We start from the raw sequence: 16,617 nt of genomic DNA on the forward strand, positions 1-16,617 counted from the left end.
TATTCGACAATGACCCGGTAGGCTTTCGAGGTCAAAAACTTTACAAAACTCAAATTTTTTTCTTTACCTAAGTCACAGAAATAATACAAGTAAATAGAGCGTTATGACAGCAGCACTACGGCACCGTTTTATAACGGTCCCGTCAATGTAATGTGTTCTGACATATTGCCCCTAAAAAGGGTACGGACAGATTTGGGCCGACGTGAACCATAAATTTCACACTTCGCGAGTTTACTCACATTGCCACTGATAGCCGCCAAGGAGCGAAATATATCATGGCAGTGACATCGACACGATTTCCACTGGCTTAAACAAGAAAATAGGCTTATGCTCGATCAAGAAAAATTTCTGTGCCACAGTGATAATAATATAAGATCACTAGTCGCTTTCATATTGATCGCTAGTTGCCACTGTACCTCCGGAATAAAAATTGATTAGTTTTTTCCGTCTCAACCCCCTCATGTCAGTGCACAAAGATGACCCAGGCTCAGAAATAGGTGGTATCAAATCAAATATCATTTATTTTGAACTAAAGTCCATAATGTGTTAGTAACATACTAATACTAAATCTAGGGTTAGTACGAACATAACATTACATTAAAACAAATTTCATACATAATGAAAACAAGTGCGAGTCGGACTCGCCCACCGAGGGTTCCGTACTTTTTAGTATTTGCGGCAACAGAAATATATCATCTGTGAAAATTTCAACTGTCTAACTATCACGGATGATAAGATACAGCCTGGTGGCAGACAGACGGACAGAGGGGTCTTATTAATAGGGTCCCTTTCGAGTTCGGAACCCTAAAAAGAAAAGGAAAAAAAAGAAAAAGTTAAAGAAAGGATGACTGTAGCCTCTGCGAGGGGTATTATTGCTCACCTTGGCACTCGTGGAATCTTTGTGCATACTTTACAGCGTGGGGCATCATTTTCGCTCTATTGAGTGCAGGCGGCTGTGTCTACGATATGGGTCAGTTGTAGACTTCATCGTAGAGGCCGTCTAAGCTAACTGCACCTAGCCTTCCTATTTTCATAGGAATGTGACGTTTGTGGTGCAGAGTTATCATAGTCCGACTGTCTCAAAACTTCAAATGGTACCCTGAGTGGTTTAATTTAAGTAGATATATCTTAGTTCGAGAAACGACTTGTGTTATCTTATCAGGTTTTTTCTCAATGACGACATTACATAACATAAGGTGTACAAAGCACGGGGTTGTAAACTTAATTTTTTTTTTAGAAAATACCGACATTGAAAAACAAATATTTCCGTATATTTCCAAGGCGCATTAACCGACTTAAGTAGCCGCAATGTACTGTATTTAATTACTTACCTACGTATTTTTGATTCATCATTACCTATTTTATTGAATTAGATAATATGTAGTAAAGTTTAAATAAACAACAATGGTCCTGCCTTGGTGACCGCAGTACCTAGTTAGGTACCTATTACCGCCTCCCCTGTGTGTCGACCTTGATACGTAAACGAATCGTTATGCGCAGTTGCATATGAGTACGTACATTATGGTTAATGGGTTTGTAACACTTACTGTTACACATTGTACATATAATAATATGTAGGTCATACTATAACTATAGGAATAACATATACTGATTTAAACTAACACGATGTTCACTCATAATTTAAAACTAACACGGGACTAAATCACATTTAGAAACGGGTCTATCGCGAATTTATTTTGTTACCTTTATTTACCGACGTTTCGACACAGGTTTCACTGGTCGTGGTCGCGGCTAACTGACGTCCCAGCAAAATGTCAAAACAGAGATTTGTGTGACTACCCCACGACCACGCCGCCACCACGACCAGTGAAACCTGTGTCGAAACGTCGGTAAAAAAAGGTAACAAAATAAATTCGCGATAGACCCGTTTCTAAATGTGATTTAATATGTGTTTAAACCGAGAAAGTTTTAAATGTTATAACACGGGACTGCCAATTTATGGGGAGGCCATAAATAAACGTAAGTTTGTACGCGATTAAGTCCGTATTAGTTTTAAATTATAGGAATAACCTTAAAATCGCGAATAAAAACAGGTTCTCCCGTATAAAATCAGAAGAATGAAGCAGCCTTTTTTCGCGATATATCGGAGCATTGAATTCCATGATTTTTTGAAGATTTGCAGTTTCTTTCACTGTGATAAATATTCAAAATATGCCCAGACAAATAATTATCGGATTTAAACGCCGAAATAAAATTCTATTATGTACATGAAATAAAATACTTTTGAACGGGGCAGCCCGTGGAATGCTTCATACATTCTAATCGTATGTGTCTTCCCTACTGCCTAATTTCACTTGCCTTTCATTTAATTTGACTTGGCCGTAACGCTGTAGATTAGGTTGGTATTCCACCTGCCAAATTTCTTAGTCCAATGTGCATTGCGTCTCACTCTCTCATTAAGCAAAATGTGAGACGCAAATACACATTGGACAGAAAAATTGGACAGGTGAAATACCACCCTGACGACAGCTCCATGTGTAGTTGATGACTAAAATCTCGTAAAATCGTCCCGTGGGCATATAATTCGCCTTTATTAAATATCCATTTCTTTCTTACTTTTATAAGAACAGGCTTGTATGAGAGAGACAGGAATTTATGCGTCCATTTTATATGAGAAGGCCGGAATAATAAATAATCTGACCTGAACGAAGTGTAGATGCGATGCGACCGCGTTCTACCTGATGATTGATGACTGAACTAAAATATCTTAAAATCATTTCGACGCGGAATCCCGTCTTGGAAACGTAAATCTTTCCTCGACAGCATCACTCATACTGACCGTGGCCATCGATGAACCTTATATCTTTGCAATGACGTTTGCGAAAGCTCAATTCACGGACGTCAGTCAGTGTACTCATTTACACAGGAAGAGTCAGCATCAAAAGTCATCATCTTCCTCGCGTTATCCCGGCATTTTTGCCACGGCTCATGGGAGCCTGGGGTCCGCTTGACAACTAATCCTAAGAATTGGTGTAGGCACTAGTTTTTACGAAAGCGACTGCCATCTGACCTTCCAACCCAGAGGGGGAACTAGGCCTTGTTAGGATTAGTCCGGTTTCCTCACGATGTTTTCCTTCACCGAAAAGCGACTGGTAAATATCAAATGATATTTCGTACTTAATTTCCGAAAAACTCATTGGTACGAGCCGGGGGTTTGAACCCGCGACCTCCGGATTGAAAGTCGCACGCTCTTACCGCTAGGCCACCAGCGCTAAGTCAGCATCAAAAGTAACGAATCAAAATACGCGTCAAAAGTTTCTACCATTCTCTAATAACGAGATACCTATGTCTTTATATAGAATAATTAGAGAGTGACAAGTACTTTTGAACGCAAACTGTAGAAATATAACATATCTCTATTTGGGAGAATGATTCAGGGTGGCATGTTTCATCTGCTACTATTGATGCTGAAGTACGTGGATATACGGCCATCGCAGTTTCCGTAACGTTAAAGTAATAGTCCCTCGAGACATAGCATACTCTTCTTACGGCTGAAGACTTCAGTGTCCCACTGGTATATCAATCATTGGAATATATCCAGCTGAGAGTGCTTTGGAAGAAAGTGCCAAGTGTTTGGTTTTGGCTTTAATATTTGAGTTGCTTTGAGGTAAAAGTCAGACTTTGTAGCACACGGATTGTGACTTGTAAATAAATAAACCTTACAGCTTTGTAAACTATTTAGTTTGTAGAAAGGGTGGAATTAAGAACGGAACTGGTAAATTACGTTAAGCTTAAACGATTAGGTATATCGATGTCTTTAATCAGAACTCCACTTGACTTTCACATATATGATCACGGGTTTGAAGTCCCTAGGTTGTTCCTTTATTTATTAAATTCATTACTAGCTGAAGAAATCGACAGTGAAGGGTATTTAGAATCTACGACGCCAAAAACCGATCTGATCAGTCGTATTGATTGCAGTTTATCATTATTAGGCATCATTAATGACTGAGTAACCGCGAGGATGCCTAAATGACGCCTAACTACTTAGTTGTGACGCAACAGCAGAATTAGATTTGCGGGCCCTAGAGAAACATTAAATGAAATTATCCCCGATTTACGCAAAATGTTTTTAATGCCACGTCTTACAGTTTAAGTACCGGGGATTCTTAATTAACTTGTCATCTAGGAATTCTAGGCAATTTGGCAGTCGGATTATTAGGCATTATTATCCAACCCCATTTTGTAACAGCCCACGCATGTAGTCTGATTTATCTGGCAGTATTATTGTGGTGATGATGATGCTCTCCTGACCGATTTCGGCCACAGCGACTGTGTGCTCTGGAGTAGGCAATTTTTAATTCGCGTTATTAGCGTGTAGCTGATCCGCTCTCTGGTGCGCCCTTAGTATTAGTATGTGTATTGTGGTATGATGGTGCTGACATCATCTGATAAGTCGCTTCCACCGGTGCATCCCGTCAGCGATCAGCACTGTGAAAATACAATCGGGGTGTTACGTCAGTATTACTATCGTTGAACTGAACCATTCATCAGCCTTATTGCAACCGAATAAAGTCTACTTAAAGTCAGATAGGTGTATCGCTAATAATAGGCACGTGGCGAGGTTTTCACACGACACTTCGTTTGTATCGTTTTATGCAGCTGTAAAATCTATAAACTGGTTAAAAAAATTATTTACATCATTTTTGATTAAAAAAGGTCCCATGCGGGATTAGTAAAATTAGAACAATTAATTACCTATGGTTTCAGGCGGGGAAATATGACAATATTTTTCCAATTGTGTGCACCTAGTTGCTTATGGGACGGTGACACAGAAGAGTACACCACTTTTCAGCACTAGAGCAGAAACGTATCACTTTCTGCGCATTTCATAGATCAACAATGACCCTCTTTCTGAGCATGATATATGAAAACGTTTAAATTGCCTTATCCATCGCTGATTTCTCGTTCTCAACATGCATTTTGCGAGCCATGATGTGTATGCATGCGGGCTGATTATAGGGTTTCTAACTAAGATGACAACGACAAACTAGTAAAAAAATGTATCGGGATGACAGATGCTATGAAAAGTCACGTGACTATTTCATGCTATGAAAAGTCACGTGACTATTTCCATGCAAAGTTTCCATTGGCGTTTTCTTTCAACGGTTTTCTTCTGGGCATCTCCTCTAAGGATATTGCAAAGGTCGCCGTCGTTCAATACGAAATAGATAGATGATATTAGTAAAGTAAAGGAATAGAAGGTGCTGCATTTTATTAATTCTCACAACACCGCTTAATCAGGGACACGGCGTAATCCGAAAACAAGACAAATACTTCGGCATTCTGCAGGTCATCGTTACGAGAACTGTTTCACAAGACTGCGAATTTCGTATATAATGACTTCGCACTTTGATTCCTTCAATCATTCGGATGTTTCCACTGAACTACTTTGCAATTCGCAACAAGTAGCTTCTAATCATGTTTTTTCAATTTTGTTTATAAATCAAGCTTCAATCAATTTCTGCAGATCTCGGAAAAACAGTAAGCCAAATTATAGTTCCATCTTGCCTAAAACCAAAGTTCGACGCTCAGCCGTTGTTATCTACTTTACCTTAACAAATACCTAGTTAAATCACATTTACAAACGGGTCTATCGCGAATTTATTTTGTTACCTTTATTTACCGACGTTTCGGCACATACAACACACAACACAACGACGGTAAATAAAGGTAACTAAATAAATTCGCGATAGACCCGTTTGTAAATGTGATTTAATATGTGTTCAAACCGCGAAAGCTTTAAATGTTATAAATACCTAGTTACTTACCTAGGTTACCAAAGTAAGACAAAATTCATTGATACATTTAGTTATTTACTAGCTTTTGCGCGCTCGTCTGCGTGGTTAGTACTTTGGGTAGCTTATTTTTTATCCAATATGCTTTTTATCGATTTCCCATACAAACTTCCACCTCTTTTTCACCCCCTTAAAGGATGATTTCTGGGGTAAAAACTACCCTATGTCCTTCCCCGGGATTCAAACTATTTCTATACCAAATTTCAACTTAATCGGTTCAGCGGTTTAAGCGTGAAGAGGTAACAGACAGACAGACACACATTTTCGCATTTATAATATTAGTATGGATTACTCAAATAAGTGACACAGCATTACAGTAAAAACCAATAAGGCACTGTGAAACTACAAAATAAGTGAAAATACAAGGAAACAAAAAAAAGTACAAGTGAAAACCAAAGATAAATTAAACATTAGATTTGGACGACGAAAAAACAGCGTGGCTCCGTTGCGTCGTCTGACTTGGTGTAGGATTCGGCAGGTTGTCCCGGAACCGCCGAAACACCACACATCACCCTACGGCCAGGAATCTGCGCTTGCGATGGTGTCCTGCAGCGGCCTACATATGTATATGAATAGGTTGGTCTTGATCTTAAGTCGATCGAGAAATGACTTGGTTCTTTTTCTACCCATCTTATCCACAGCAACATACTTTCTTTATCACATCTCGAGTGCGTCAATTTTCTTCCGCTCAGCAGAGGCGCGAATTGTCCAGAAATCAATTTGTAAAGATTCGTCAGTTGATATTGTGATACAACTACACTAGAACTTCTATTTTACTTAAAAGCACGGTTCCACGTTAAGCTTTAGTGGATTCGTGTAAAGCAGCAATGTTTCTCGCTACTACTCAGACAGGCAGGCAGGCATTATGGTGTGAAATTATCTCCAGTATAAACCGCAGAACATTGAACTTGTTTTCCACGCAGTTAAAGAAATAAATACGTGTCAGTTACTCGAATTAGTCTAACCGTCGGTATAGCACCAGATTAGTCATTTATTAACTCTTATGTCATGGAATTAAGGCTTATTTTGCCTTAATTCGCTGGAATCACCGAGGTACTTTATGCGAGTAACGCTGCATTTATCGCGGCAAGTGCAATCTGTGAGTCGCATTAAGATGTCTAACGGTGCATTTGAAATTGGGTTACTTGTAGTAGGTATTACGCGGCACAGTCAGTTTCACAGATAATTTCGGTGATTTTAGTTGTAATATGACAGAATAAACAGTAAGGATTTCATGAGGCAATTTGTGTTACTTAAAACAGGTTACTTATAAAGTGGCAAAATTATTTCGCCGAACGTATAATTAACATAAAATATCCGTAATTTTATTCCAACCAGTAACTTTTTAGGTTTACGAATCTCACCTGAAACGATGTCACAATTTTCCTTATCAGGGGGCTAACGCAAAATTGTAGTTTTTTTAAATTAAAATTTTGTAGGTTTTAATCAAGGGCAAATGCCATAAAAAATCACTCGGAAACTAGGCTATATTTCAAAGGGCAGATTGATCAAAACCTTAAATTATCAAAGTTGGCTTGATAAAAAATTATCACGAAAACATCTTTTGTTTCCTTCCAATTTCCCGGCTTATAAGAAACTAGCTTTTGCCTGCGACTTCGTTTGCGTGGAATCAGTAACAGCAGCTAGAGTAAGTGTAGCGCCTGGATTAAGTGTAATAGCAATCATTCAATTTGAGCATAAGCTTAATTGCTTGACATCAATTATCAGGCAATTTATTAAATCTCTCAATTTCACCCCCTTTTCACTCTCTTTAGGGATGATTTCCAAAATAAAAACGATCCTATGTCCTTCCCCGGGACTCAAACTATCTCTATGCCAAATTTCAACTAAATCGGTTCAGCGGTTTAAGCGTGAAGAGGTAACACACAGACAGAGGCAGACTTTCGCATTAATATTAGTATGGATGTAGCCTGTAGAGGGGCCAAACATTTCGTATACATATAATATCTTGAGCCTATCACACAAGATTAAATGGGTAGACGAAATTAACTTAAGCGCCTAATCTTTTCCGTGCTAGTAGCTAAACTAAGCCTCTTAAGGATCTATTACTTCAAGGGAGTCGAAACTTCGAAAGGCATATCTGTTACAGGAAGCCTAAATGTTAGAAGCATTTGAAACTCTATGCAAGGGACGTTCTGCTTAATTGTTATTGATAGGTTTCGAATTACTTGCTTAGTGCCAACGTAATTAATGCGTTGCCAACCTTTAAAATGCGTGGATAATTTAGCGATAGCACAACACACTTTCAGAAAGTAACCCCATAAATATACCCTAAGCAAGTGCCAAATGTATGTATAACGAAATAGGGGCACTATATTTTACCGTAATGTAATTTATAGTCAAAGTAAGTTAGTTCTTTATTTATAACCCAGCCAGTCAAATGAGAAGGAAAATACCTTAAGGCCTCGTAGGTTCGTGTTTTTCTCTCACTGAACGTAAGCGTGAGCCAGATGTATTTGCGTGCTCGGGACCGCGGTTTTAACAAAAAAAAAACGATGAGTTCCCTCAAAAATAAAATTGCGCATTTTTAGAAGCAATTTTAATATTTTTAGCTTTTGTGCATAATTTTTTTTATCGAGCGAAAGTCAAAAAATCAGGATTGGAATTGATGAAGTCACTAGAGAAAATTCTGAAGATTGCTAATGAAATTTTTAGCAACCGTATTGTGATTTCAAAAAGCGCTACGATTTTTCGAAAGCTGCTGGCTGCTACTACTCTTTAAGATTCGAAAGCAATTTGCGACTCCCGCCATCTTTGCCCAAGATTCCCGGGAATGAAAAGAATGAATGGACTGAGAATTATGGCGATCCGTGGCACCATTCACTCTTACATGCTTACTTTAGAAAGGTCCCGGGTTCTATTTGCTTGGCCTACTTATAAAACTAGTTTTTGCTTCACTTTTCCGGTAAACTTTAGGATATACCTAACCTCAAAGGAGCACAACATTATGACGGCTCGCGTGTGTAAGACGCCAAGTTATTTGAATGTATTTGCCCAAACATTCGTGGTTGCTTATTTTTAGTTTGTACCCAATTATATACCTATATTTAATAGAAACGAGTTTCAGAGCCAGATTTGCCCACATATGGTTAAGTGAGTTCTGGTCTTAGCACGCGGCGAAAGCCAAGAGTGTATCTAAATAGGGTATTTGACTACTACTTTGCCCAGTTCTAAGGAATTGGCGCAAGCACTAGTTTATACGAAAGCGACTGCCATCTCACCTAATTAATACCGCACGAGGCTTCAAAAGAGGTTTCAAGAGACTATATTTGATTGCGAAATATTTTTAAAACTTTCACCCAAAGGTCTATCTAAAAGTCTGTGTTTTTTTAACTATTCTCGGCCATAGATAATACTTTAATAAAATCTCCATTTGTTTACGTCTCGACATCAATTTAGTTTTTGTGTGTGGCTCCGAATAATAGCAATATTCAATCTAATATTAATGGCGGGCGGCCTCGAATACGTTCCGCTCGGATGCGAATTCATTAGGATCCTTTTACACTCGTGCTGTACTTGCCCGTATTAGTTACATTGCGTATATTATTTACTTATATAACATAGTACATGACTACTACTACAGAGGCCGCGAAGTAAGGGGTTGCCGGCTGAATAGAATAGACGGCCGGTCGTAGTGAGGCTCGATAGTTATGAGGCCGGCAATACAACCCCTTTTCACTCCATGTATAGCTCATAGAGGGGTGCTGGTGCCTACACTTATGTATGGTAGTGAAAGTTGGGTATGGCAGAAGAGGCATCAGAGCCAAGTGAATGCAGTGGAAATGAGAGCGTTGAGAAGTGTGTGTGGTGTGAGATTACAAGATAGAATTAGGAACAGTGTGATAAGGGAAAAGTGTGGACTGAGCGAAGATGTAGTGACAAAAATTGAGAAAGGTATGTTGAGATGGTTTGGACACGTGGAAAGAATGAGTGAAAGAAGGCTAACAAAGAGAGTGTATAAGGGAGAGGTAGAAACGGGAGTTGGAAGGGGCAGACCTCGGCGGACTTTCGCTGATCAGATCGGGGAAATCCTGAAGAAAGGCCAGGTCAAGAGCACCCTAAACCGGCGAGCGTGTATGAGGAATGTTATGAAAGTGAAGGAAGCGAAAGAGGTATGTCAGGATCGTAGCAAGTGGAAATCCGTGGTCTCTGCCTACCCCTCCGGGAAATAGACGTGATTATATGTATGTATGTATGTATGTATAGCTCAAACATGCAATGAAATAATAATACAAATATGATGATGATTCTTCCATGTCCTAATGTGATAGGTTTTTCAATGCGTGGAAAACGAAAATTTTATAATTTTTGCGCTATGACGCACGGTTTAGGAGAAACAGCCCTATAAAGTATTTTTTTTCTTTTTTGTGTTTTTTTTATTGATATTAATTAGGTTTCTTAAATGAAAACGAAAATTTCATTATTCTTGCGCTACTACGCACGGTTTAAGAGATACAGCCCTATAAAGGTGAAAAAAAAAAAACCAGCTGTTTAGCCTGTTCATGAACAGACGCCATGTTTACATTTAAAAAAAAAAGAAAACCGGCCAAGTGCGAGTCGGACTCGCGTTCCAAGGGTTCCGTACATTACACAATTTAAACAATGTATTATTTATGAGTGAAATGTCTTTAAAAAACCCGTAGGGGTCGGATCAAAAAGTAAGTAATTAAGTCCGACTCACGCTTGAGTACACATTTCTAATAGGTTTTCCTGTAATCTATAGGTAAAGATCTATTTTGTGTATTTTTTTTCCAAATTTTAGACCCAGTAGTTTCGGAGATAAAGGGGGGGAATAGTCATTTTTTGCCTATTTTCTTGAATAACTTCTAAACTGTTTATCATAAAATTAATAAAAAAATATATTTGAGATTCTCACAATTAGCTCTTTCATTTGATATGTAACACGATATAGTTTGAAAAACTTTGTTTTTTAATTTTCTCATTTACCCCCCAAAAGTGGCCCCCATGTTTAAAATTCATTTGTTTACGTTACATGTCCGTCTTTGGGTCACAAACTTACATATGTATACCCAATTTCAACTTAATTGGTCTAGTAGTTTCGGAGAAAATAGGTTGTGACAGACGGACAGACAGACAGACAGACAGACGCACGAGTGATCCTATAAGGGTTCCGTTTTTTCCTTTTGAGGTACGGAACCCTAATTGCTTCCTGGCCTATTAGGCCTTCAATTTTGTATGAAATTCCTTTACAGTTCTCTCGAGTTGCTCCGCCCGAAACGTGATACTTTGAAGCCTGTTATAACGTGGATGACATTTCATTGCATGTTTGAGTAAAATAATATTATTTAAAAAAACCGAGCCACTTACTTCCATATGTATAAAAAAGTTACCCTAATTACATACCTACCTACCTACATCAGTTCCAGATTACTTAAAGATTATTTAAATCATTCCACGTATTTTCTTAATTTCAACGCTATTTGTATAAATAATGCTTCAATTTGTTACACAGGGGCCTGTGTAACACTTTTGTAAAACAGAGGCCCAGTTAAATCCAGTGTCGTTTGCTCTGACCCTGTGTTGGGTTTATTAATGGTTGAACCCTGGAAGTGTCGTGTTTAGGACAAACAAAATTACTCGTACCCCTACTTACTTTAATCTACATACAGTCTGTCATATGTTTTGGTCAATTTTTGTGGCGAATAAGCAGCCATCTATTTTTTACTCGCAAAGTAAATTGTTGTATTAAATTTAGCTAACTATATTTTGTGATTATTGTAGTGAAACTGTTATCCTTGCATTTGTGACACCACTGGGGGCCTAACCAAGATGACAATCGTTCGCAGAAAACGAAGCGAAACGCTGTCATTTCCATACATTATTTACGTTTAACTTTTAAACGATTGTCATCTACGCTAGGCCGCAGGCGCAGCATGTTTCCATTTTTATCGCCTGTCACTATGCCCCTCACTTTCGCACTTACATACTTGTTAGATCGTGACAGGCATGGTGACAAGCGATAAAAATGCGACCGTGCTACCGCCGCTGGAGTTGCACGCGTTCGAATGCTGATAGCGACTTCGGCACCCCATCTAAGACGGAGTCGGCACTCGTTGGTGGTTCTAGACGGCAGCCCTCTGGTTAGTCCGGCTTTTCCCTGGTTCTCCCGGACCAGGTGGCATGCGTAAAAAAAGGCTCCCTGGGGCCCGTTTCTCAAAAGCCTTGTAGCTTGTAATACAAGTGGAAGTCCCTTTCTAACAAAAGCTGTCAAAAAGTGACATCCGCTTGTATTACAAGTTACAACCTTTTGAGAAACGGGCCCCTGGAGTTGGAAGTGCCCATACGTTTGGGTGGCCGGTTACCATCAGGCCGATCGTAGGTGCGCTTGTTTGTCACTACTCATGGTACGGGTACTGTTCTACAGATTTTTTGAACCACAACGGTGATAAACAGTGACAGTGTCAAAACTGACATATTAACGTCTACGTAATTTACTTTCTATACATGTCACACGCACTAGTCGCACTAATATATCAGTACGAGCGAGATGCATAGAAAGCAAGTTATGTTTACGCTAGCGTTTATGTCAGTGCCGAACTGATGGTAGCCGTACTGTTATCAATTTTACCGTAAGTATTCTATGTATAAAAAATATCTATTCTCGTCTCGAAGTATTTAAAACTGTTAACAATTCCAATGAACAATGGTTAATAATACTTATTAGTGGTATTGCGAAGAGATATTATCATTAGTAGAATATTTTAATGAAACATTATTCCACTAGCGATTTCTTCCCGCGGTAAGCAGCTTGAAAAATGTGCATAATAATGGCAGCTTAGCGTACGATAACAGAGGAATCACTTGTAAAAAATAACGCATGTGGCATGTGACGGTTTTGATTAAATGCATGACTTCAAGCATATAATAATTAAGGAGTGGTTCAGTAAAAAAGTAACAGTGAATTATCTGGTATATTTTTATATCTTTTGCTAATTAAGAAGCTGGTTATTTATTTTTATCTTGATCATAACAGGAGCTACGCTTCTGATATGATTAAGATACTTATGATCTTATGAATATTATTGCGTTTTCAATTAAATTCAATTTATACGCGCTACTTTTTTACAATTCAACAAAGCGGTTATTGACCTTAACGTCTTACTGTCAACACTATTTTGTGCTATTAAACCATTTCTCTAACGAGATCAGATAATGGAAGCCGTATAATTTCCAACTGTTTGTGCGACTATTTGCCTATCAGTGCAGGCGAACTAGTATTTGCATACCTTTGTTTAAATATCTCACAAGATTGGTGCAGTAAAGGGGTTATGTTTTTCATGTTCCCCCTTAGACCATATCCAAACCAAATGCGGAATACCAATACAACATTGTCATTTCATTTTTGAAAAAATGAAATACCTATTAAAATTTCATAAATATTAGCACAACCATCTGATCTAAGTGGTCTCCGATAGTACTTATAAAACGAGAGTCATGCTAAGCTCACAATTAAATATATTCCTGATGACTTGAGATGAGAACTAGGTACTAGTTAGATTTTTTGCATTAATAACTGATGAATGATTTTGTATTGTTCCAGAATGGCCTGAACGCGCTACACTTGGCAGCTAAAGATGGCCACATCGCAGTGGTCGAAGAGCTCCTCAAACGAGGGGCCATCGTGGATGCAGCGACAAAGAAAGGTGCTTCATTCTTTCCATTTTGCCACCTTCCACCATAAAGTGCTGGGGCATTCCACAAGAATGTCACTTACGAAATGCTATGCCTTGTATAGCAGCTACCTCAATCAAATGTGTGAAGCTCGAAAATATACTGCCAATTTGATAACCAAGTCATAAAACATTACCAGACCAAAAATCGTTTTCTCAGCATTTCGATACTGATGGCCCTTATTTTAATGTTCATTAGCTGTGGACGCAGTTCTAAAGAAATGTACTTTACCTTCTCATCTTACTGTCTTTGATGCATGCCAAAGGAGTCCGGAATCCGCTTGACAACTTAACTAGCGCCTAGCGTCTTATGACATTTCGACCGCGAATTTTTTTGGTTTGCTTACTGTGTATTCCTTCAGCAAACAGCAAAAAATTTAACCTCCGATTTAGAGCCCTCACCGCTCCATAATATATATAACAAATTATATTTTGCATTTATTGGACTACGTCGATGTTATCATGGCATTTCATTTCATGGTAGTGAAAAGTGATAAAACCTAGTGAAGAAAACAAGACTTATAATAACAAAACAAATCACAGGAAATAACGAACAGCATTAACATCTGATATTGTACATTTCAGGCAACACAGCCCTACACATAGCATGCTTAGCAGGCCAAGAGCCGGTAGCGCGGGCGCTGCTCGGCGCAGGCGCCAAAGCAGATGCCCAATCCGCGGCTGGCTTCACGCCGCTGTACATGGCGGCGCAGGAGAACCATGCTGGTTGTGTGAAAATGTTGTTAGCTGCGGGCGCTAGTCAGACACTAGCCACTGAGGTAGGTGTCTACTAGATACAATCAACACAACCTAGCAGGTGCGAAGGCAGATGCCCAATCTGCGGCTGTCTTCACTCCATTATACATGGCCGCGCAGGAGAACCATGCTGGTTGTATAAAGATGCTGTTAGCTGTCGGCGCTAGTCAGACACTAGCTACTGAGGTAAGCATAAGACAAGCTACGGCAAAGAGGACACAAGCAAGCTTAACATTAGTAAATGTCAGTGCGAATCTGCCTTCAACAAGTAGATATTTTCAAGTAGATATGGACCGTGAGTATATAAAAACGTATTCGGAATCGCTAACTTTAATTAGATCAGAGATATCGTTGAGGATTTGAGTTAAATTAATCAACTAGGACATCAGTACTTATAGAAGATCCTTCTTATTGGACACTATTATTCTACGCTTCTTATAGCGAAGTATTTGTAATTTACACCTTGGGAAGTTTTAATAAACAGGGATGTTTATGTCGTGCTTTGTATTTTCCAGGATGGCTTCACCCCCTTAGCTGTGGCCATGCAGCAGGGTCACGACCGCGTGGTAGCCGAGTTACTAGAGTCAGACACGAGAGGCAAAGTGCGCTTGCCCGCCTTGCACATTGCTGCTAAGAAAAACGACGTTAAGGCTGCCACATTATTGCTAGAAGTAAGTAACTGTTTAGATTGGGTGTAGCGTTTAAAGGCGTTGAGATTTCCCTGTGTCCGGCTGCATGCACCTAGAGATATTATGAAAGATGCAGTTCAAGGGATAGAAGTAGCAAGAATTGCACTATTGACGAATACTTGCAAAAGGTTCATTGACCCACTACAAAAAATAAACCACGTTCTACAACCTACACACAAATGTACCTAACGAATAATGTACCTAATTATGCTATAAATTGTGTATGCATGTAACATATTTTGTAAATATTATTATGTATACCCAATTCCTGACATGTAAAATAATATTGCTTTTATCAATAAACGTTCTGATTCTGATTCTGAAGATAACATTGAAGAAGAAGATAATACCACCACCAATAAAAATAATGACAACCATTAAAAAGATGTATTGGTTAATAAGCCTCGTTCAAGATGATGTCTTCGTATAATTTTGTTTGAATTATATCGTAACAATCACTAAATTTCGAATTACCTTGTTATAGTTAGCTTATTCTAGATATAAAGTACAGCTGCAAGAAATTTACCTCCATTACGTCCCTGAACTTTATCAAGTACCATACGATCTGTGCCGTCTATTGACAATCGTCGTCTTAAAATCCCGGAGTCACGAAATATTACTTCGTGGATGTTAAATATGATATTTTGTCTATGATTCCACAGAACGAACACAATCCCGACGCCTGTTCCAAGTCCGGATTCACACCGCTACACATAGCCGCCCACTACGGTAATGTCGGTGTGGCTAAAGCATTACTCGCCGCCGGTGCCGACTCAGGGCGTGCAGCTAAACATAACATCACACCACTGCATGTTGCTAGCAAGTGGGGACAGCTGGCTATGGTCGATTTACTGGTAGAAAATGGTAAGAATAATATCCGAATAGCGTCCCAGATAACAATTCCCACCCTCCATCCGTTATATTGAGTCGTGACCTCCGTGAATTGTTTTACGACCGATCTCTGTCCATTTCTTCGGCCTTACGGTATCATATACGTTTGACTGGCGATAGACTGTCTGAGTGGTGTTGTGACGGATCTATTTAAGTATTCAGCGCATACGACTCTTCTCTCTTTGAAAAACGTTGGTGTGACCAAATCTATTCGTCGCTGGTATGCACTCGGGCCGCTCGGGCAAACACGACATCTCTACCTGCATCTTATGATAAAAGCTGATTTTCTACTGTCAAGATCTTTTATAAAAAATATATCATGTTATTTCAGGTGCAAACATTGCCGCTGTTACGAGAGACGGCCTCACCCCGCTACATTGCGCAGCACGTTCGGGACACAGTAATGTCGTGTCGCGGCTGTTACAACATGGAGCGCCAATCACGAGCAAAACGAAGGTAGGACTTTATAGCCAGTCGCCTGCCAAGCTGGTGGGCTTGGGTTCAAATTCTAATTCTTGCTGCGGGAGATTGCCACGCGAATTGCTGGGTTACACATCCATTCACATCCAAAACCCAACATGCATATTATAGGTTCACCTTTTTAGTAAGTTACAAGGAGCGCGCATAAACCAGTAATACAGGAGCCACCTGCTTATTAGAATCGAATTGTAACTATCATAAGTTTCCGATTAAGTTTCCGTTTCGGTTTAAGGATTAAGGTTTCAAAATTGTTAAGGAGCGGAATTGACT

At 39.2% G+C, this 16,617-nt stretch overlaps 1 protein-coding gene across 1 annotated transcript in view; it reads left to right on the plus strand.

The window, feature by feature from the left end:
• Nucleotides 1–16,617, plus strand: part of LOC134751453 (ankyrin-1-like) — a 111,077-nt gene that overhangs the window by 9,439 nt on the left and 85,021 nt on the right. Inside the window, exons 3-7 of the mRNA XM_063686861.1 lie at nucleotides 13,402–13,504; nucleotides 14,117–14,310; nucleotides 14,803–14,958; nucleotides 15,639–15,840; nucleotides 16,199–16,323. Coding sequence (XP_063542931.1) covers nucleotides 13,402–13,504; nucleotides 14,117–14,310; nucleotides 14,803–14,958; nucleotides 15,639–15,840; nucleotides 16,199–16,323 — 780 coding nt within the window. The remainder of the gene's footprint in view (nucleotides 1–13,401; nucleotides 13,505–14,116; nucleotides 14,311–14,802; nucleotides 14,959–15,638; nucleotides 15,841–16,198; nucleotides 16,324–16,617) is intronic.

This window comes from Cydia strobilella, chromosome 22 (genome assembly GCF_947568885.1).
Source record: "Cydia strobilella chromosome 22, ilCydStro3.1, whole genome shotgun sequence".
In the NCBI taxonomy this organism is placed as follows: Eukaryota; Metazoa; Arthropoda; class Insecta; order Lepidoptera; family Tortricidae; genus Cydia; species Cydia strobilella.